The sequence below is a fragment of the Chiroxiphia lanceolata genome, chromosome 7 (genome assembly GCF_009829145.1).
Source record: "Chiroxiphia lanceolata isolate bChiLan1 chromosome 7, bChiLan1.pri, whole genome shotgun sequence".
NCBI lineage: Eukaryota > Metazoa > Chordata > Aves > Passeriformes > Pipridae > Chiroxiphia > Chiroxiphia lanceolata.
Window position 1 is genome coordinate 10,545,662 of NC_045643.1, and position 22,135 is coordinate 10,567,796.

The 22,135-nt window shown below is 43.6% G+C and overlaps 1 protein-coding gene across 16 annotated transcripts in view; it reads right to left on the reverse strand.

Annotated features, from left to right (window-relative positions):
* Positions 1 to 20,415, reverse strand: part of ANKRD44 (ankyrin repeat domain 44) — a 135,565-nt gene extending 115,150 nt beyond the window's left edge. For 15 of the 16 annotated variants that reach the window (XM_032693982.1, XM_032693987.1, XM_032693977.1 and 12 more), the window contains exon 1: positions 20,334 to 20,415. In XM_032693982.1, coding sequence (XP_032549873.1) covers positions 20,334 to 20,360 — 27 coding nt within the window. In that variant the 5' untranslated portion in view covers positions 20,361 to 20,415. Of the gene's footprint in view, positions 1 to 7,411; positions 7,448 to 20,333 lie in introns of those variants that run through there. The other variant, XM_032693975.1, reaches the window with a different exon arrangement.
* Between the last annotated feature and the right edge of the window lie 1,720 nt (positions 20,416 to 22,135).

Consider the following 22,135-nt stretch of genomic DNA (forward strand, 5'->3'; position numbering starts at 1 on the left):
ACCCAGAAACCTAGGAGTTAAAAAATGCCAGAAAGGCTTCAGTAAGGTATTTTGTTAATTGTAAAAAGCAAGTGACATTTGAAGAAACTGGTTAACAATCAGAGAAGAGAGGTTTCTACTTTTCCCACAAGCAAACAACTATATTTTATGTTAGTGCTACAGGGCTGCTGCCTCTGCCAGCAGAAGATAAATGCATTTCTTCTGCTAGCTGCACATTTCTTCTGAACCTGCACATACTGTATAAACATATTGCAGAGTAACAACACATATGCAGGGAGTTTATACCAAGCCTGCAAAGCAGATGGCCCCACAAGTCCCAGACAGCCCTCCAAGCAATTACTTTGTCCTGCTCTGTCATCCTCACCTTGAAAGGTGAAGCAGGAATGAAAGATAAGGAGCAATGAATGTCTTTCAGAAGATCAATATTCCCCATAATTTGTTCCTCCAAATAAAGGGGTATCTGTATCGTTTGATAGTGAGCCAGGCCAGCTGGTCTCAGAAATCCCAGGCCCATGCCAGAATGGCACATGGAAGGTACAAATTATTCCCTGGAGCACATTAGACCGAGGTGGGTGTTCATAAGCAGTTCAGGATGCAGCACCACTGCTCAGGTGTGCAAAGCCTGGGAGAGGGGCTGGCAGCAAGGGATCCATACTGCTTTTCTTTGCTGGCTGTCAGGTTCACAGTCAAGTTTACATTTTACATACAAGCATCCAAAGGTTGCAAGAGATACTGTGCAAACTGAAATACTGCCACCCTTTCAACACAGTCTTCAGGGAGAAAATAATTGTGACTTCAAGGAGAGAGAAGACAGACATCAGAAATAAAACAGATAGGACCAATTAAAGTGAAATTACACAGCTGTAAGGCACCTTGCTTAAAGCAGCTATGTTGGAGCATCACTCAGTTTTGGGATTTCCTTTGGCAGGCAGTGCTTGAGCCAGCAGAGGGAACAGATCATCACTGCCCTGGCTCCTAGGGACCAGGGAACAGGAGCCCTGGCTGGTTTTGGGCAGCCTGTGTCAGAGAATCCAGGTCTTTTATGCACTGTTCACAGAAATTCCTGCCATGTCATAATAAAACCCACAGGCCTATCACTATTTTAGTCCTAACTTTTTTATTACAGTATTCAGGGATTGAATTTTAAATTTATATCTGTATATTGAACACATTCCTGAACATTCAATAACACCTTTTGGAGACAGCATGTGGCTTTATTGCTGTTTTAAGCATGAAGCTACACGAAGCCACAGGCCAGAAGAAATTTTTTAATAAAAAAGTCAACATTTTTAGAAACCACATTGCAGTTAGGTGCAAAGTAGGTGCCTTCTAATACCACAACAGAGTGCTTCACACACATTTTAGCACCAGATAGTTCAAAGCCAGATAGCATACAAAACAAGGCATAGTATCTTCTGGCCCTGTGATAGAGAATGACTTTCAAAGAGGAATTTTTGTCTGAAATGGTTTCAACCAGGAAACAAGGGAAAACTATCTGGAAGTTTCATTGTTCACAAAGTACTTGGGTGTAAAATCATCACTGGCACATGTGTGTGCAGTCACACAAAGCATTCTTTAGTCAACTGAAGAATCCTGGCTTTGCCAGGAACTGAAATCCCTGGCTTTGCCTCCCCAGCCCTACCATCCGGGTGCTGATTCTAAGGACACGCGTTGAGCGGATTCCCGTGGTCACAGCAGTTGCCCACAGGCCCACAGGCCATCTGCACAGGCCTCTTCTCCCTACAGAAACCCAGCAAGGTAGCAATGCTGCAGGGAGCACAAGCCAAGCAAAATCACAGCCGGCAGAAAATACAGCAAAAAATAGTCCCAGAAGACGAGAATACAGCAGGAGAAAAATTCAAAGAAATTAAGCAGATTAAAATAATTATAAGAATTTCAGAGACGAATCTTTGGGTGGCTTAAAAGGAAGCAAGACAAAGTTCAAGAAGGGAAAAGCAAAGGCAGCCAAAGGGTCTCAGCTATTCTGATAACAAGGAGAGAAATGTCACAGGGGATCAACATACTGCATTTAATAACCATTTGGAGTCAGGATGAGGTGGGAAAGATGGTGTTAAGTTTTTATGAAAGATTCAAGCACTGGCAACACAAAGACAATAGCTCCAAACAGTGTATGCTGACTTTAACGAGCTCTGGAGTAATAGTAACACTGGGTTCACCTAAGCTATCCAGTCCCAGAGCTGCAAACACAGGGGTCATCAGTTGTAATGTAAGTTCTCCTTGAACGTTAGGGAAGCGTGGCTGGTTATGTGCAAACCTACACCTTTACAAAACCAGACGGGACGTTCCTTCTACATTCACAGGGAAGATGAAAATCAATGCCCAAGCCTCCATTCTGGGGCAGCATTGTCATTCAAAAGACAATTTTCCTAACATTTGCACAAGGAAATGCTCTAAGCATGATGTCTCTATTGCTTCTTCCCAATGGAAACACAGCAGTGAATTGTTCCTGTTCTCCATGCAAGAGCTCCCTCAGTTTGGAACAAGCAACTGCAGTGGTTTCATGAGGGACTGAGTGGAATGGGAAACATATCAACAAGCTCAAATGCTTTCAAGAATGCATTAAATATATCTGTGAGACCCAGCCAACCTGCCAAGGCAAAGGTAGTATTTACAATGTGGTTTGAGAGCACAGACTTCAAAGAACGAACTGGCATCGGCCACAGAGAGCTCCTGCCTTATCACAAGGGCTTCTCAAATCACAAAATAACCTGCCCAGGTATACAGAAATCACATTTCCTACTGTTACTCTCCTCATTTGACTTGTCCATTTGTTTTCAAGATTAGATTTCATTTTCTTCACCTTGAAGGCCTCTCAAGGAACTGCAGTGTATGTTCTACAATCATGAGAAACGGGTAAATGTACTCTCAAGTCTGCTGTGTACAGATGTCTGTTCTCTTAAATCTCTTAAATTGCTATAATAAATTCCATCTGAAAGGAATAATGTTAAAAGGAAGCCAAATATATTAAACCTTAAAAATCCATACAAGCAGTAGAAATTCTGGTTTGTCTAGTTGCAGCCAGAAGACGATAATATTCAAAATTCTGAATGTTTAGAAGATATTATAAGATGCTAACTCCATCTGGCAAGCCATTAATAAAAGAGCCTTTTAAGAGCAAGAATTCTTATACAGATCTAGGTCACCCCCAATATTAAAATTTCCCAAAATGCCCTGAACAGACAGCTCTTCTAGACCTATTAAGAAGAAATCTTCTGATCAGAAAGCATCACTTTATCTTTCTGCCTTGCATTCATCCATCTGTCTTATAACATGCTGGAAATATTTGTACTGGAATGCAAGAAAGTAACTATAGTGCACCATTTAAGGATTAAAAATGCCTCTGAAGAGAAGAGTCAGCATCTACAAGCCATTGCTACCTTATAACGCTGGGTAGATTCAGACACTATTAAATTCCTTACATATTTTAGAGTACATTTCTTTTCCCTCAGTTTTAAAGCTTTCACTAAACTAGACAATGGCATATTTTTCCCCTTTGCATGCTGAAACTAGAATTGCTTGCCTTGGCAACAAAATCCTGTCATTTCTATTCATGCCAAAAGTGTCTTTTTTTTCCTGTATCATTGACCACGTTTGCTGCAGCCATGGCAAAAGCTTGATCAGAAAGTTGCATCACTGGCAGAAAGTGAAGAGTACCCTTCTGAGGGTCTTGCAAAGAAAACAGTCACAAAAAGCAAGTAGTGAAAATACACTGGGTTCTTTTATCAACTTCCCAAATTACAAACAGTTGAAAATTGCCCAGATGTCAGCCTATCTCATCACACTCATAAGAGGAACAAGCCTAGCACTTACTGTTCCTTATTATCCCTCTCACAGCCAGAGTAAAAGTCTGGGGCCTTTACAGGGTGGTTCCTGCTGGTGTTATGAATGCAAATTTCAAAAAGAGTGCACTGAAGTCCTATTTCCCTGAACAGAGTAGAAAAATCAACAGCAGAGATTTCACTTCTCAGAAATCCTGATATTCTGAGAATCTCTGAGAAATTCTGTCATGTCAGAGACTTCTGGAAACAAAACACTTCATGACTTTTCAACATCACAATCCTCCTTCTTCTCTTAGGCTATCAAACAGGCTGGATGCATAAAATACAGGGAAGTTCAAATGCTGCTGAAATTTGGGGGACCAGGATGCAGCTCACCATATTTACAGCTTTTAAAACATGAGCCAACTATAACAAATGGTATCGTAGTTTCCAAATCTGAAATAACACCAACCTTCCCATCTCTCTGAGTCTTTGCAAGCAATAAGTAAAGACATGGGCCCTTTTGTTTCCATCCTTTGTTGTGGTTTTCTTTCTTTAATTACCTTAACATTCTCTAGATGCCTATAAATCGTCTGTCCAACAATTTGCTTTGTATACTTCACAATGCTGGCATTACACTGAGTAATTCCCTGGCTCCTCACATCCCCTCTTTTAAAAAAAGGCATAACATTTGCCTATCTCCAGTCTTGTGTTTTCCCCATCCTTCACATACTCAAAAATAATTTGTATAAAATTTCACATTGTTATGGCTATTTTACATTTTAATTTTTCAGTCTTTTCTGATTGCATTCATTACTTGTATACCTTCCACATCATATAACAGACCTTTATCATTTATATCATTTATCACTGTCTTCAACTTACATCTAGTATATTTATATTATATTATTTATAAGATCGTTTGCATTTTGTTTTAAGAGAAAACATATGGCTTGTTTATAAGACCAAAGTGAATGGATGAAAGTCTCTCCATGAAATCATCACAAAATGATGAGCCACAAATGACACAGGATACCTAAAACTATTTGAGAACTAATGACTCTTGCTTGTACTGCCACAGCTCTGGTCTTTTGGTGGTGTTAGAAGAAAACAATCCTAGTTCTTCTGAAGCTAAGAATGAAGGGGATGATGAAACCTCAGCAGAGATCCAAAGGATTTGTACCAGCACACCCAAGGGAAGGACTGCTGCAAAGGGAGCTTTAACCACTACCTTTCATCCAACTTCACAGCACTGTAGGTACTGTGGCAGCTGGCAAAAAAGGAAAAAAAGAGACTGTGATGAAAACATAAAAGGGGAAGAACTCGAGGAGTGAAGTCCAACATGTGAACTCTGTGACACAAACTGGGGACAGGGGAAAGCACAGATCATCTTCCATCATGCTCTGAAAAGATGAGAGGTGTGAGGAAGGAAAAAACATACGGGCAAAAGAGAAAGGGCTTCTCAAAACAAGGAATAGCACACATGGCTCTGAAGAAAACCATGGTTGAGGCAACTCAGAAATACAGAAAATATATGTTAAGGATCTATACATGCACTATGTAGTGCACATCTTAAAACATGTGTATGAAGTACCATTGGCATTAGTACTAAAACAGAGCAGTTGTCATTAATATTACTTTAATACAGCATTGCCCATTCACTGGATGGAATCCCCTGCGGCTCGTGAAACACTAGGCACAAGCCTGAATTTGAGAAAGTGTTACACTGAAGCAGCATTTCAAAGTGTGCTGCCTGGACCGGCAGCTGGAGCACAGGATGAGCCGCCAGAGTCAGTGAGAGTCACGCCAGCCCCTTAAAGAGGGAGTTGGAGGGGAGAGCGGAAAAGTAGGAATGCCAGGCCATAACCACTACCTACACTTTGGGGTTAATAAGAAGAGGTGTCAGTTGACTTCTGTTTCCCAGAGTGGGTAGTTGAAAAAAAAATAAAAATAAAAGAACGGTTGTTTTTCTATCGTCTAAGCGTTACTGCCTCCCTTTGTATCGAATACAGAAGCGGTGTGGCTGTGGCAGAAAAATCTCATTCACAGTGGAGATTAGCTGAACCATCACTTCCCTCTGCCTTGAGATCTAAAGTGAAAATTTCTTCCCCTCCACCCCCCTTCCCCACTCCAAGGCCCCTATAATTACTTCACCGTTACAAACAGTTAAGAGCATTCCACTACGCTTTCAGACTATATAGGTTTTACTCATCTATTTCTGGTCCTGTTTGGTCACCATATCTTGTGGTATTTTAAAAGCTACTCTTGTATTAGTGATTTACTAAATGGGACTCTAATTAAGACTAATAGCCCAGGTGACAGAGAGAAAAGAAGAGAAAGGATTACACTTAACTGCACTTACTAAAAAACAAACAAACAAAAAAGACTGGAAAAATGTTTGTGCTATACCTCTAAGTTAAATTAAATTCAAGAATAAAAACAGGGCATATGAAGTTTTGTAATTCAGGAGGCTTTACATATCAGCAGTAAAAAAACCAGGTTTTTTCTCTCATTTCTCTCATATTGGAGTCACTCAAACTCTCCAAACTGGTTCTTACTGGGTACTGCTGTTGGAAAGCTTAAAGCATTCCCATGGCTCAGACCTTTGAATTCTTCTGTGACACAGTCTACAGTAAGCCCAGAAACAAAGTGGTTCAAAGAACATCAAAAAAGCAGGTAAGCTAGATGATTAAAAACATACAATGACAGGTCAGAAATTCATCCTTCACATTAACATGCACACTGAGCCAACAAAATGGTTACTGCCACTCCAAAAGGCCAAGCCAATTTCACACTTACAAGCATCACATATTCAGGAAAATGACAAAATCTATTTGGGCTATGGAGGGGCAAGTGGTGCAGAGATAGAATGCTTTTCTCTCTGAAGGTGTGCTGAATCTTGTTCATTTTTTCCTTTTTGGACTGCCCTTCAAATTATTAAAGAAACACACAAGAAAAAAACCAGTCCTGTATAAAGTCTAAATTAGATCTGATGAGCATAACTCTTAATTATCACACTGATTCCTAATTTCTTGGGCACTTCTATAGGATTAATCTGACCAAAATCATTGTTGCAAGAGCCTTTTCTATTACCAGTACTGCAGCACTCATGCAAGGGCTTCCACCTTCTACATGGAGGTGACACATCTGAGGTCTGCCAGAGAGTTAGAGACACAGGAGGAAACGACCTGTGGAATGACTGCGGGACCAGTGTGGAGCTCAGTCACCTGGAGGGAATGTTGCTCCCTCTTCAGCATCAGCTTTGAGGGAAATTTCTGTGGGAATGAGGCAGGTATCAGACAAATCAAACATTTTCAGCCTGCAGCACTGCAGAGATCCAGACAGTTCTGCACAGCACTTCCCATATAAGCAGCACAGTTAATTAACTCTGTGTTGATTAATGGTGCTCTCTCACATCAAGAATTTATTGAGTCTGTTATTATATACAAGGTCATAATTGCCAAACAGCCACAGCTAAATACCATTCCTTGCAGTCTACCCCTTAAGCATCATAATGTAAAATTAATTGGTACTTGTTTGTTAATTAATATGAAATATTTTAAGCCAAGCGCCATAACACTTACCACTGCTCTTTTCTAAACAGACGTGAATGAACACAACTATTTAAATACCTTGGGAAGAATCTCCTCTTTTGAATCGGGGTGGAATGGGGGGTGCCTTTGTTCTTTGTAGTGGGATTTTCTGTGCTCAGGCAATTACCAATAGAGCTATTCTCGAGTATTTAGTCAGCAGTTATTCTGAGTGCATTAAGACAGAGCAGCAAACAGTCTTATGCAAGAACACAAGCGCCCACACCAAAATATCTATTCAGAATAGTTATTTCTGAGTAGTTGTTTCAGTAAATTTCCAAGCACAACTGAGATCAGCTCACAGCAAATGATCTAACTTCGCCTCAGGGTAGCAACAAAGATCAAAAAGACACTTGAACTCCTTTGTCCCTTCTGGGATCTTTAAATCCAGGGTTAGCCTCTATTTAGGGAAAAGCCTGGCATCATAACAAAGCAGACCCCCACAGTGAAAGAAAGAAGCCCACAGATTGGATCCCTAATCTTAAAGACAGAGAAACAAATGCACACACATGCCCCCTTCCCAGAAGCAAGGACCTGGGCAGTCACTGTCAACAAAGCTACACTGGTTTTAGCCAAGCCCTGGCACCTCAAGGCAAGTCAGAGCACAGGCCTGCCTGGTGGTAGCTGAGAAACCAGAGACAGCACCCCAAACCTGCCACTGCCACGCAGGTAGGGAGAGCATCAGGGCCCAGGAGTCCAGCAGGGAACAGATCCTTGCTCCTGCAGCCTCACCTTTGCCCCCAGCCAAGAAAAGCCCCTGCTATTGATATTTCTGCAGGCAGTTTTACTACCCTCTAAGGGTTCTAAGGTGATACAACCCTCCTCTTCAACAACATTTGTTTCCCAAAAAAGGAGCATCAGCAATATAAACTAGGTCTGACTGGTTTTTTTGCTTGTTTAAGGCAGACATCGGCAGAGAGATGATTTTACATTGGTTCCACTTGCCATGCTACGAACACCAGGGATCAGAACAACTTTACAGGGAATACAACATGCATGAACTTATGTGGTAAAGTGTGAGCAAGCAAGTTCTCCTCTGGCTGAGCAAACTGTTTATCCCTCTGCAGAGAAAATCACCTTATTGGTGAAACATCTACTGTGGTTTAAAATAATTGAACCTTGAACACATACGGCAATAAACATATTAGCTGAACACTTTGCTAAAAACAGGCAAAAATCTGGAGTTTTCTCTCCAAGCCTACTGCTTGAAAGCAAACAAAATACACCAACAGAAGCAGTGTCAGGAATTAAACAATCACTCTGTCTCAAATGCAACGTTGTTGTTGGGATTACATCCATATAGGTGAGGCACAGTTATTCTTACAGCACTTTTTTTTTGATGCTCCAATATCGCAGCAAGCAGCAGTGCAATTCAATCCAGCAGAATCTGAACAGCTCAACAGTCTCACAGGGAAAGAAAACACATAAAGAGATTTTGTTACTTCTGTGGGTCAGAGCCTTCCCTTTTTGCTGGACAGGCAGTTGTGCACAAGCCCTAGGTGAAAGCTTGTTCCATGCTAGAGCTTTTTGAGGCTTAAGGTACTGAATTACTCCTGCTTGTTCACCTCAATTTTTGTACCTACCACAGAGTCACACGAAGAATTCTCCAGACAAACGTCTGAAAGTGTGTAGGTCTTTAAAGACCTCTTTTAAAGGGCTGGAGACCATGTGTCTGTACAGAGTCATCCCTGAGGAGTCACACATAGGTTTTCAGACAGTTGTTTGGAGCTGTCTTCAGCTGGCCCTGTGGGAACAAGAAGTGCTGAAGATCATGTGCCTGCTCTGTGGTTTGCTGTCATTTGTCTCTCCTTTTCCAGAGAGCTGTCTGGTGAATCACATACCTGCCTTGGAGGGCACGAAGAGGCATAAAAATCCACTAAAGATATGCAAACTCTACCCAGGAACAGGAACCAGGAGATCCTAAATGCAATCCCTGATTAATGTGAAAGCTCTGCCTACGCCTGCAGGAAGAGGATAAATGCAAGGCTTGCTGTAACCAGCTACCCCAGGTGACTGCACCTGTCAAGCTGGGGAATGCAGGTGCTCCTGGGCTGTGTGATCTCCCCACCAACAGTAGGCACATCCTCAGAGAACTCAGGTCCAGATAGTTCACTCTCTGAGCCATACAGGCTACACAGCACGTTTAGCTAGTCTTACCCTTCTCTGTGGAAGAGGACAAATCTGTTCAGCTCCATTTGCTCTCTTTTGCAGAAAAGAAATAACACTCCTCTGGGTAGCAGGGGTAATGCACAAATTTGCCAGTCTTCATGAAAATGCTTCTAAAAGGAGCATTTTCTAATTAGAAATTAGAAACTAACTGTATGTCTATAAATATTTAATAGTAATAAACAAAACTTAGTGAGAAGACATGGGTGGGGTTTCTGAATGGGTTTAAAATGCCTGCTTTGTATTCAAGTGGATTACCTGTGTTAGAGTTGAATTTAAACATATTGATCTCTACTTAAGGAGATATCCAAATGACTTGAACATGGTTATACCTGGGGATCAGGTCTTTTCTACCCAAATGATTCTGTGGTTCTAAGACTGATCAGTTTAAGCCTGACACGAAACAGACCTTATGTGAACGTACCCAAAGGGCACCATCTAATCCACTGACAGTAAGTTTTCAGATTTGAGAGGCTACCTCCATTTCTCTGAACGACCCAGCTTCCTGTGTGTGCTCTGTGGCAGAGTCGCACCGTCCCAGATTATCAGGACATTTAGGCTAAACAAGCAGCATTGATGCACAACAGGCTGATCTCACTTTTACCATTTGCACTGCCAGAAGACAACACTAAGCCTGTGACACAGGATTAATGACCAAAGACAGCCACCCACAGCAATCTGCCAGAATAAGCCTTTACCTACCAGGTGACCTAGAAACCATTTCCTAACACGGCACTTGCTCTTAAGAAGCACCAATGCTGATTTTACACTTTATGGAACAAATAGCTAAAAAACCAAGATGTTCATTGAATTTAACACTGTGCTATGACTCTTCATGCCACTGTTCATTTCTTATCTTGCAACATCATGAGATTGGCATCAGCCCACACAGTTAACAGTGTAAAACAACTTCCAGGGAGGAAGGGCATCACTGTGAATCAGCGACTGAAAGACGTAAAACAGGATTTGGCTCTTGCTCTGCCACCTGCTCCCTTCTCAGCCTGACCTCGGTCACAGAGTTTCTCTACATCCCAGTTCTCCAGCTGAGAAACTGGGTGATGACCACCTTCTCCTGGCAGCACCATCAGGTAGCAGCACTGTGCCTCCAGCTACACCTGCCTGCCTTCTCCTCTGCCTCCTCCTAGCATCCCTTGTGCTCTCTGCCTCGACTCCACAGGGCAGCTCTTCTTCCACCTCCCTCTCTCCTACCTGTAAAGTCACCTGGGCATCTTCTTAAAAAAAAAATAAATAAAACCCACAAAAAAATTCAGATTTGTGTCTAGCCAAGGTTATCCAAGGCACAAGCTCCACCTACAGAAAATCCCACCAGAAGCAGGGTCACATCTCCCAAAGAGGGGCAGGATTACACATATAACTAAAGGATCAAGGTTTGTTTACACTAAAAGAAAAAAAATTCCTCATACTAATCTTGATTCATGCCAAGTGAGATGCAACAAGACCACTCTCCTAGGCCAGCTCCTCTCAAACAGAGGCAACAGTTGCAGCATCTGGCACACCACTTTTACTTCATTGGTAGAACGCTTTGGAAGTGTTCCTGGAGTCAATAACTAAATAAGTCCCTCTCTTGATTTTAAATTGGAGATAAATGCTGCATGTCTCATTGGCAAGCACATTAAAGCAGCTGGAAGCATAAAGACAATACAGGGTATTTTAGGCCTTTGTTCTCTCATTTTTTACCCTTGGCATGTTAAACAACCAAAGACCACACTGAGCAAATCAGTGTTTTACCAGATAATACTGTGGGATTGTAGCTTCCAAGATTGCAGGCTCCCTGCTGGCACCAGCTCCCACAGCAGAAGGCTGGCTCCAGCAGTGACACAAGCCCAGCTTGGTGGCCTATGGATCCACCTACTACTGCCTACCAGGCTCAACAGCACGGGCACAGCTTTGCTGTGCTGCCTTATTCCATAGAAGACAAAAGACACAACCTTTATTAAAAAAAAAAACACCCAGAAAGGCGAGAATGAAAATACCAGTGAAAACTACATGATGTCCACCTTTGTCTACTGTAAGTGTGGAAAAAATTAACTTTATACATAGAAGCACAGCAAGGCAAGTGCTGCTACCAGTGTGTTACTATAAATACAAAGCAGTTTCCCCATATTCCTGCAAAGCTAGTCTAGATTCAATAGAACCAAAAGCAAAACTTCATCTGAGGACGAGATTTCAAAGGGCAATCTATGGCCCTTTCACCTTGGAAAGGCAAGCAGCCCATCATGTTAAAATGATGTTATGATAAAATGGGTTATGTTCTCCATCTGAATGGTACTATCTGCATTATTAATGACGAAAAGCATATAAAAGCTCATTAATGTTCACACTCATTTCCTTTACCAGAAATTATTTGATCACATTTAGAATGTGAAAGCTTGTGCACCTGATGGTGCAGTTTTCTCTTCAGCTGATACACAGCAATATTTGATTTTTATATTTTCCCTATTAAATTTCTTTAAATTACATGCTCTTTACTGCTGGTAATACCTCATTTACAGAGACATAAAGTTAGAGGTATGCAGCTAAGCAGGCACCAAACAACTATTTTGCTGAAGCTTTTGCAAGGACAAAAGACATTTGTTCAAGCAACAAGTCTGTAAAATTACAAAGGCTGCAAGATGGTCATATAATGAGATCAGAAAGTATGCCAGAATAAAAATGCTAATGCTTTAACAGCAAATTATTCAACACTGGTGATTATTTGCAGACTTTCTGTATCATTAAGGATATCAACACGTGGCCTTTGAAGCAATCCTACACATACATAATTCAATAGCACAATGGCTTTTCATAAGAAACCAACTCCTTTATGGAAAAGAGCTGAAGCCTTAGCTCAGTAAATAGATGTCAACAGGTACATCAGTTATGACTGTATGCACAAGTCAACCATTATGGTTTTGCCTACTTCCTCACAGTAGCAGCTGTGAGGAGGAAGTGGGGCTTTGCAAGGGCATTCTCCCCAAAGTACCCTTGTAAAAATAAAAGGGCAAGCCTTTACAAACAATTCCAGCACAAAAATGCACGTCCGTATATAAAAACCAGCTAGTAACAGGAAGAACAAACATCAAGCAGACAAGCCTGTAGGCAAGGAGGTTCAGCCCTGCATGGCAGAAATGTATTAAACAGCCTCCATTTTTGGTTGTACATCTGCAGCCAGGAAAGATTTTTCTTCCCCCAAAAGCAAAATACATGCAAATGTCTGTCATCAAAAAGCACACGCTTTTTCAGAATGTCACAATTACCTAGCCACAACTAAATGCTGTAATTTGTTGACCAACTCCTTGCAAACTTCAAGAATGACCTCAAACCCTTGGTTAAAACTGCAAAATAATTTCTCCCCTTTAAATGTGATTTTGTAATGCTTTGATTCCCACCCATCACAAGGCTGAAGGGCTCCAACAGCATGCTGCTACATGTTTCTAGGGCAGTAAATAAAAAAAAGCTGAAGCCACAGACAGCAGTTGTGGGAACTTTCCAGCCTAAGCTTTCCAGCTAACAAAAAAAGTTACAAATGACAGATATGTACTTCTGAAGAGGGGAAAAACAGGGGGGAAAAAAACCCTGTTAATTTAAAAATTGAAACGGTAAAAAAAAATGCACTAAATGGTTAAAATATAGAGGTTTAGCAAGTTTAGCTCACCTGTGTGTTCTGCAACCTACACAGGCAGCATGTTTAAGCAGGGCACTCAAGAAAAGCAGGAATAAAACCCAGAAGAAGTGGTCAATGTTATAATAATAATATACTTTGAAACATTTGCCTAATAGGCTTATTTGCCTAACAGGTTCTACTAGCCATCTGATGACACCAGAACCTGTATCAGTACCACTGAAAGAAAAAATTCTGGCCAACAGAGATTAAAAAAGAAGGCTAAAAACATAATATGTTGAAGCATTAGTTATTTTGTATAAATATTACCCAAGCCTGCAGACAGCCTGAAACAGTAGCTTCTAAAGAGTAAGCTGCTCATTTCTCAAGCAAATGAAGATCTGTTGGTGGAGGGACAGCTTACAGAAGAGGAGAAGGCACTTGGCCTGGCTCCTCTGGGTGAACACACTGCAAATCACCACACCAGCACAGGGAAACCCTTCCCATCACCAACACATCTCAGAGTCTCAGCCTTTCTGGCAACAAACAAGCAGGATCAGCTACACCCAGACCTCCAGAAACAACCCTTAAAAGTTTTCTTTGCTGGCTTTCAGGAATTTGTCCCCAAGAACACTGTGTGACCGACAGCACTGCACGGTGCTGCTGATGGACCGGCACAGGCTTGGAATCGTGCCCCAGGAGAGCTGCAGCACGTACAGTCACTTACTTCAGCAACCAGCAAGCTCCAGCTTGGGCACTTTTATTCCCAGGTCAGAGGAAACATCTGTCCACCCTCGAGGCAAGGATCCAGATAAGAACACCACCTTGCCAGAACCAAGCCATTACACAAGTGCTGAAGCCGGGAGGAACGTTTATTTCTCGACTAAATGTAGTCATGACAACCACATCTTCATTTAAGAGATGAGCAGGAAGAGGTCATGAGGCACTTATCAAGCAGGGATAAAATACCACACCTCAAGTGCGTACAGGAGGGTAAGTTTTGCTGGATGCCATCAGCAATTCAAGACAACTAACACCCTGACATGACAGGCACACACCCCCTCAAAACAGACAGGCATCCAGGTACAACCACTGCCAAACTTTACAGCATTACCAAATAGCAAACTTTGGGAGGTTCTTAAGCAAACTCTGCTTAAGAAATACCTATAATAGACTTGAGCACACTACGTCACGGCAGAAATTCTCCTTATTAAAGTGCTTCCTTTTTACCTTGAAAAAAGTTACAAAATCATCAGGAAGTGAAACATTGCAGAAGCCAGGGGGGTTTGGGGGGGGAAAGAAGCAGCTTCCTTTTCAAGCCTCTTTCTTGCGCTCTTTGGTGACCCAAAGCTTTCCCCATCACCTCCTCTGAATAGGAGCATCCCTGGAGGCATTTAAAAGATGTGTAGGGACATAGTTTAGTGATGGTCTTGGCAATGTTAGATTTATGGTTGAACTCTATTATCTTAAAGGTCTTTTCCAACCTAAACAATTCAATGATTCTCTGTGCCAGAGCCCGGGTGCCATCTATACCAGATGGCAGCAACCATCACTCCTATAGGTCTGAACAAGTACAGGAATGCTGGTTCATCCCATTTTTTTTTTTCAAAGTTTTTAGTTTATTTTAAAATGCATAGAGTCATATCTCCAGTATGTATGGCATGCCCAGGAATGTCATGGCTCTAGAAAGCTAGAGGCTGCCACATTGGAGTTATTTTGGTCCAACCCCATTTTAATTTCACAGGAAATAATAGAGACACACTCCTGTGGGTAAATTCCTCCTTCTTCCTTCCCCACAATTACCTTAGTTTTGTGGCTACCTGAGTATTTTGTACTAAAATAGATTATCTCTTTCTTACTGTGAGCCCTTTCAAAGCCACTTGGCAACGTGCAAATTAACATATATACCTTAGTATTATCCAGCAATAATATGAGGAGGGGAGGAATCGTGGGATCTCATGCCAAGCAAAATTAACTCACAGGTTGGCTGTGGCCACAGGGCACAGGTTCATTACTCCTATTTTATACACCAAATTCAGGGGTATTTTCTCAGATGCTTTTACTTGCCAGAGAGAAAGGATACACAGAAAAACAGTCATTAATTGAATGATTCTGAAATAAGTTAAAGATACACTATCACTTGGAGATGTAATTGGTTTTGTAAGGAGGCTATTTGTTACCGTTGTATTCATTTGGTTTTAAGTGTATTCAGACACAAGTCCAGCCTTTCCCCAGATTATTTTTATGATCTTTGACATCTGTTTAAAATTATTTAAACATCTGCTTAATGCTGTTTCTCTGTGACCATAATAAAAAGGATCCTGGTGGTCAGCAAAGAACCATCAAACACAGGAAAACATTTGGGAAAGGGAGAGAAATGGTCCTTTCAGTCCTAGTCACACTGCATTACTCTCAGCAATCAAAAACAACAGGCAAAATACCAGGAGACAGGATGAGGTTTTGCACTTAATAGCAGCCTAAGTACACACACTAACCATTTATCTGGGCTTCATTATCCTTATGCATGCATATGCGTGCTTGCAAGGGCAGCCTAAAAATAATTCTGTTGCTTTGTACATGCAGGGCCTGGGCCGGTGACACTAAAGTCACACTTTGACCCTCCAGGTGAACTGGCTCAAGACTAGATAGAGCCTATGTCTGTCTCAGATTTACAGCAAGCTTCTCACCGAATTTGGCAGTGCAGGCATGAAACCACTAAGCACTATGTCTATTCAGAGTAGCTACACAGTCTGCATTCCTAGGTAACTTCCCATTTTATTTTTGTTTATAGAAAACATTCTCAGTGTCTTTCAAAGACAGAATGATACATTTCCCCTGTAAACATGCATAACTATAACCAACAACTAGGCAGGGGAGAGTTTGCATCAGCCTCTGACAGATATCAATAAGCAGGATGTCCCCACGCACAAGCTGCTCCGACCATCTCTGCCTCTTTGGCACGACAGGCATGTTTGTGCCAAGGTAGGGAAGGCAACCTGGTCTGCACAGGCAGAGCTGGCATCCCAAATCAAACACAGCCATGCACAGAGTGACTTTTGTTGGCTTTAAACAGAGAGAAGAGAATGGAGTTAGCTAGAGAGACAACCTGTAGGCCTGTGGGCACTGCTGGCAATCCTGCAACCAGAGCCTCAGCCGGCAAGACAAGACAGAAACTGAAATTCTTCCAAAATAATTTCCCAAAAGCTAACTCACAGAAGTTTACATATAGACTTATTTGAAGATATTTTACCCTTTCACAGAGCCCTGACAGGAGCAACTGTCTGATTTCTGTCCAGAACCATCAATGAAAAACCTGAAGATCAAAAGCACACTCAGCAGGACTTCAACTAACAGGCTTTCTCTGCAAGTGGCAAACAAAAGGCTCTCAAGAAACCAAGTTACTTGGTGCAAGTATGAAGAATAAGCTGTGCAAAAACCTGCAGACAGCAAGCAGGGAGAGCAGCAGCAGGAAGCACCCTGAATCTACTGATTACTCACAGGATAAGAGAGGTGGGTCCAGGCAACAACTGGTACTCAAAAAGCAGCCACTAAAGTAAAAAACTAATCAATACCTTCACCCTTTGAGAGCTTTGGCAAAGAGGAAAGGACACTCATGAGGAGGGGGAATGGCAACTCAAACTCCAGGAAGGAATGAAGAGCTGCAGTAAGGAGGTCTCCTCAAACAGCACTGGAGGGGCACAGCAAGGGGTTCTGTGCCCTCTCATATACACACAGCCAGACTCAAGCTGTGTCAGTGCAACTCACACCTGACAGCCTCTGGCTGCTTGCTTGTTGAAGCACTTGTCTTCTGCTCCTTCTGAACTCTAGTTTAATTGCAAAGGTTTTTATCATATACAACTCCACCCTCACATACTGTAAAATACTAACTTATCAAAATGAAAAAGGTACAACTAATGACTTGGAGGGGGAACAATAAGCAGTAAGTCTTAGAATTGGAAAAAAAAAACCAACAGTTTTTCAGTCCCTAAACCAATTTGCATGCTTGCTGTAATCAACATTCACTGCAGAGATGGTAAAAAAAAAGAACTGCATAAACGTGTTAGGTTTTGCAATATTTGTATGTGACAACTGAAATATTTAGAACATCTGAATGTTTACAAGTGCAGAGACACATCACTGTGCACAAAGATTATCATCCTAAGAATTAATTTAAGTTTTGTGAATTATCTTAGCTTGTTTTCAGCTTGACATTTAGTCATTCAAAAGCGACTAGGTGCAGTTACAGAAAAAAAGCAAGGCTTGAAAGAAATTCATGTAGAAACAAATGATGGTAGAATACACTTCCTGTGCTTAAATGACTTACAGGTTTCTTGTGGCCCAACTGATGAGCTAGAAATTACCATCACTGGAAGCAAATTCAGAGCTAAACTCTTAAATAAAGCTCTCCTGCCTAAGGAGAGAATGCAGTCAAAACTACTGATAATCTCTTAAGGATTAAACATAGCCACACCTTAGCACCTTTCAGCTATATCAAAAAAGCAATAATTAACATGTGTCTGCCTTCAAAGCCTGTATAAGAAATGGTGTGATTAATTTCTCATGTGTTTCATGTGCGTTTAGATGCAGCTGGTAAGAGAAGCCGAGAATGGAAAAGAGGAGGAAACAGACTACATATATTTAAACTCTCAGCATGGAGGTTCTCTAGTCATCTCCTGCATGAGCTCTCATCATTGGTCAAGAAAGTCATGGATCCAGGAGAAAGTATGTGCTACAGAAATCCCAACAACAGGCAGAGAGCTCTTGGTTGCAAAGTCAACCTTCTCTGAACATCACAACTAAGACCCGAACCAAACCTCACAGTCAGTGCACAAAGAGGAACCCCCACTCCCAGCAGCCCAGGTCCCAGCTGCTGCAGGTGTACGTCGTATGCAGTGTCCTACATCCTCCAATTCTCACTGCAGGACACTGCGAGCACAGGGACAGCTGTGGCCTCTGGTGTTTAAGGAAAAGGAAACAGTTTCCTGAATCGCTGCAAGTTATCGCTGTGACAGTTGCCCTCAATCCTGAAGAGCAGGAAGAAATGCAGAAGGAGCCTGCTCCCGCAACCCCAGTGAGTCCAAGCACACACAGCAGTTGTTATAGGAACACAAATCTTCCCAGGCACACCATTCTCCATCCCAGATTCACCTTTGTTTTGCCGGGGTCTGTCTATAAACACATGGGGCTGCTGCTATTGTGTCTCTCTTAGCTAAAGGTGGGCCAGTCTGGGGACAGTACTCCTCAAACCTGATGTAGATGACAAGCCCAGCTTGGCTTGGTGCACAGAGAGCTGCTGAGGCAGGCTGTGCAGCCCCAGTGCCTTGGTGACACTGCTCAGGCTGCACATTGGAAAGGCTCTGCCAGCAACAGCTCCAAGTACACAGAAACAGGCACACAAACTTCTGCTCTCGGTTTAAGAGGAAGCACCACAGCCAGCTTCGAATGTATTCTCCCCCTCCTCCAGCTTCTCAGAAAGCGAAAGAAACAGGTCTGGGGAAGAAACTGAAAGAAATAAAAAGAGGTCCAGTAGGATGAGTACAAGTAAATCAGCATATCCCTTTGTAAACAACAGGAGACACATAGCAACGCAGAAAAACTATCAGCCTGCCTTTTCATGCCCCAGACCACAGCCTGATCACAAACAATAATGAGCATCAACCAAAATTTTAAGTGTCCCCAAAGCAGGCACACTACAGGGGCATTAACAGCAGCTCTAAGGAGCCTCATCCCTGAGCTTTGAGGGTTCTCAGAGAAGAAGGAGAACCCTGAGACAACAGCCTATCATTTTTCTACAGCATTACACACTTCATCAGGATGTGATCTATTTGACTTAAATCTATTTTGACTTCTACTGCTGAAGGAAAATCCTCACTGCAAGATTTCAGCAAAGGTTTAAAAATGCTAAAGGCAATAAATTCAAGGGGTTCATTAAGTATGTAAAAAGCACTAAAATGATAAAATTTTGGTCCTTCGTAACATGCATTTTTAACACTAATGCTTGCTGTTTAGATTTGTAGCATGCACATCCTACCTGAATCTCCTTATTTTTGAGAGTCAGTCTGTGCACCATGGGGTAGCAAAGTCTCGTGGTGTGAAACATTTTCTTTACCAGTCATAAGCAAATATCTAAAGATGTTGATATTCAAGGGACATATCAGGAGACAGCCCATAAATACTGCCTTCTGTTACACACAAAACCACGTTATAGTCTGGTCCCACAGTACTGCTTTTACTTTAGAAGCAGCTTTATCATTTTCTCCTTTCAAAACTCTTTTCAATGTGCTATGCAGCAGCTTTGTGCATGTGGAAGGTTATATTGGAAAAGCACAAACAGACTGCGAGTGAGGCTTGTGATCTCTAAGTACGGGTATTTGGAGTGGGGCTGGCTGAAGGCAGTCCTTCTGAACCCCACAGGAAGGGTCTAAGGCTCACAGGACACCCACGCTGCAGATCACAGGCACACCAAGTTAAATTAAAAATAGCAGATTAAAGCACGCAAAGTGTGTAACAGTTGGTAGAGTGTGTGGATAAATTAGGATGTGGGAGCCATAATATCAATTTACTAAATGTTTTTAAATGCTTTTAAGTACCACTGATTAGAAATACTTTTATGCTCATTACAGCTGTCTGCCCATTGCTAAATTTAACACGATCCAAGGATTTAATACTACGGGTCTTCCTAGCAGCCTGTGAACAACGGCGACAGCTAATCCGAAGAGGCACTTCCTAAGCAAAAAGGCGACAGGAAAAATAATTTCTACGCAGGGCACGGCAATGAAACGAGGGAAAAACCCAAAGGAAGGATAAGCAGAGCCGACAGGCCTTTCGAAACGAGCCGCTTCCATCCCGCCCTGCCGACGGGAGATGTCAGGGTTTCACCGGGGCGGCAGCGGCAGCGCGGACGGGCGAGCGCCCGCGGCCGGGACCGGCTCCTGCTGCTGCTGCTGCGACGCCGGGAGCTGCGCCCTGCCCGGCCCCGAGCCCCGGCCCGCCGCGCACAGACACCGTCCGCCGGGAGGCGAGGGGCAGCGCACCGGCGGCGGCCCGGCGGGCGGGGGGAGCCGGCACCGCACGGCGCCCCCAGGGAAGGAGGGACCCGCGGCCGCGGAGAAGGGCCGCCCCGCACCGCCGCGGGGGCTGCGGCGGAGCCCGAGCCCGAGCCCGCCGCCCCGCTCCCGCCTGCCCCGCGGCGCCCACCTGGTCGGCGAGCTTGAGCACCGCCATCCTCCGCCGCGGCTCCCGCGCACATGCAGCTCCCGCGGCGGGCGGCGAGCGCGCCCCGACACCGGCGCTGCTGCGGCGGCGGCTCCGCTCGGCGGCGGGGCGGGGGCGCGGCGGCCGCCTCAGCTGGTCCGGCCCAGGAAGCAGGGGCGGGCGGGAGCCGCGCTCGGCCGCGCCGCCACCGCCGCCTGCCGCCGCCGCCGCCTTTGTTCGCGCCGCGGCCGCTGCCGGAGCGGAGCGAGGGCCGCCCGCGGCTCTGGGCGCCCCCGCCCCGCAGGGCAGCGCGGGGGGCGGCGCCGCCGGACCGGGCGGGACCCGCCGCACGGACCCGCCCCGCGCCCCGGGCGGGGGTCCCCGGGGCACCTGCCGCACGCTGACAGCCGGGCCGACCCTCGGAGCCGCGGCACCCCCGTGTCCGCCGCAGGGCTTCACCTCTGAGGACCGAGCCCCTCAGGCCCGCTCTGGTTCCCGCCGCGCTGAGGGATAGCAGGGAACATGCTATCCCAAGCCGGTGTAGGAGAAGCCGAGGCCTCAACCTTTCCCTCTTTGTCATGTGTGCGTGCAAATGCGTTTGTCAAATCCCATCAAACGCGCACAGCTGTTTGACAGGAGTCTTCTTGGGGGGGTTTTACCTCTTTTTGGATTATACATTTTTAATAGCTGTCTTGCATGAGTCTGGTAACTCCTGACAGTCCAAGTCTTTTCTCACTCAATATACATTATTTCACTTTTCAAGGACTAGCACACTAAATAAAAAGAAGTACAGTTTAACACGCAAACAAACAAGTCACACAGTCCCTGCCTCATGCTGCAGAGGAAAATGAGCATCATCCAATGTTCCTGTTGAGCTGACCTGCAGGAAACCTCAGTTCCACCCTCAGATCTGGCTGTCAGTGTGACTAGAGCATGAGAGCAACACTGCACAGCCAAGCATATAAGGGGCAGGGGGAAAAGAAAAAAAAAGCATGAAGGGGTAAATTTAAATTCTTTCTTACCCCTCAGAGTTGACAGGCTGAATCCCTGAAGCATGTGATTTGATTAAAATTGTTGGCACAATGCACAGCATCATCATCATCATCACAAACACACTGAACATAATGAGGGTAAGCACATTTTTTCCAAGGATATCTAAGTGAAGAGCAGAGGACTGAAGATTCCCTCTTTCCCATTGCATCTCACATTGCAAAAAGGCCAGGTATTTCCACACAAGCTGCAGTAAAGAGCTCCCATAGCCTGCAACACATCTAATATGACAGTGATTTATGACTTTTCAACTCTTAATTAAAGAATGGGATGACTTTAAGTAGTTAAAAAAAAAGAAAAGAAAAAATAGAAGTGTCTTCTATGGAAGAAAATTAATTCAAGAAGGAAACAGATGTTGGTTTCAGACTTCTGAGGCATCATTATAAATGGGAATTGAAAATAATATACAAGTTACAACACATTTTGACTTCAACAATTTTCAAGGGGTCTTAACAGAAAAAAATAGTGTTAATTTATATCAGTCTTTTAAAGGGAAAAAAAAGCAGCAAGACAATTCAGTACCTGTTAAGAATGCATGAACTGTGGCAGTTTTTCTGTTTAATATCTTCACCTCTTATGGTCTTCATCATGCCATGACACCCAGACGCATTCTGCTTGCATCAGCAAATTTGCTCTGTGTCAAACCACGCGCTGAGAAGGGCAGTTGGCAGCCCTGGGCCAGGGACAGGAGCCTTTCTGTATCACGTTGATTCAGACCAGAAATTCTGCTCTGACAGTCCGCTCCCAGGCTCTGC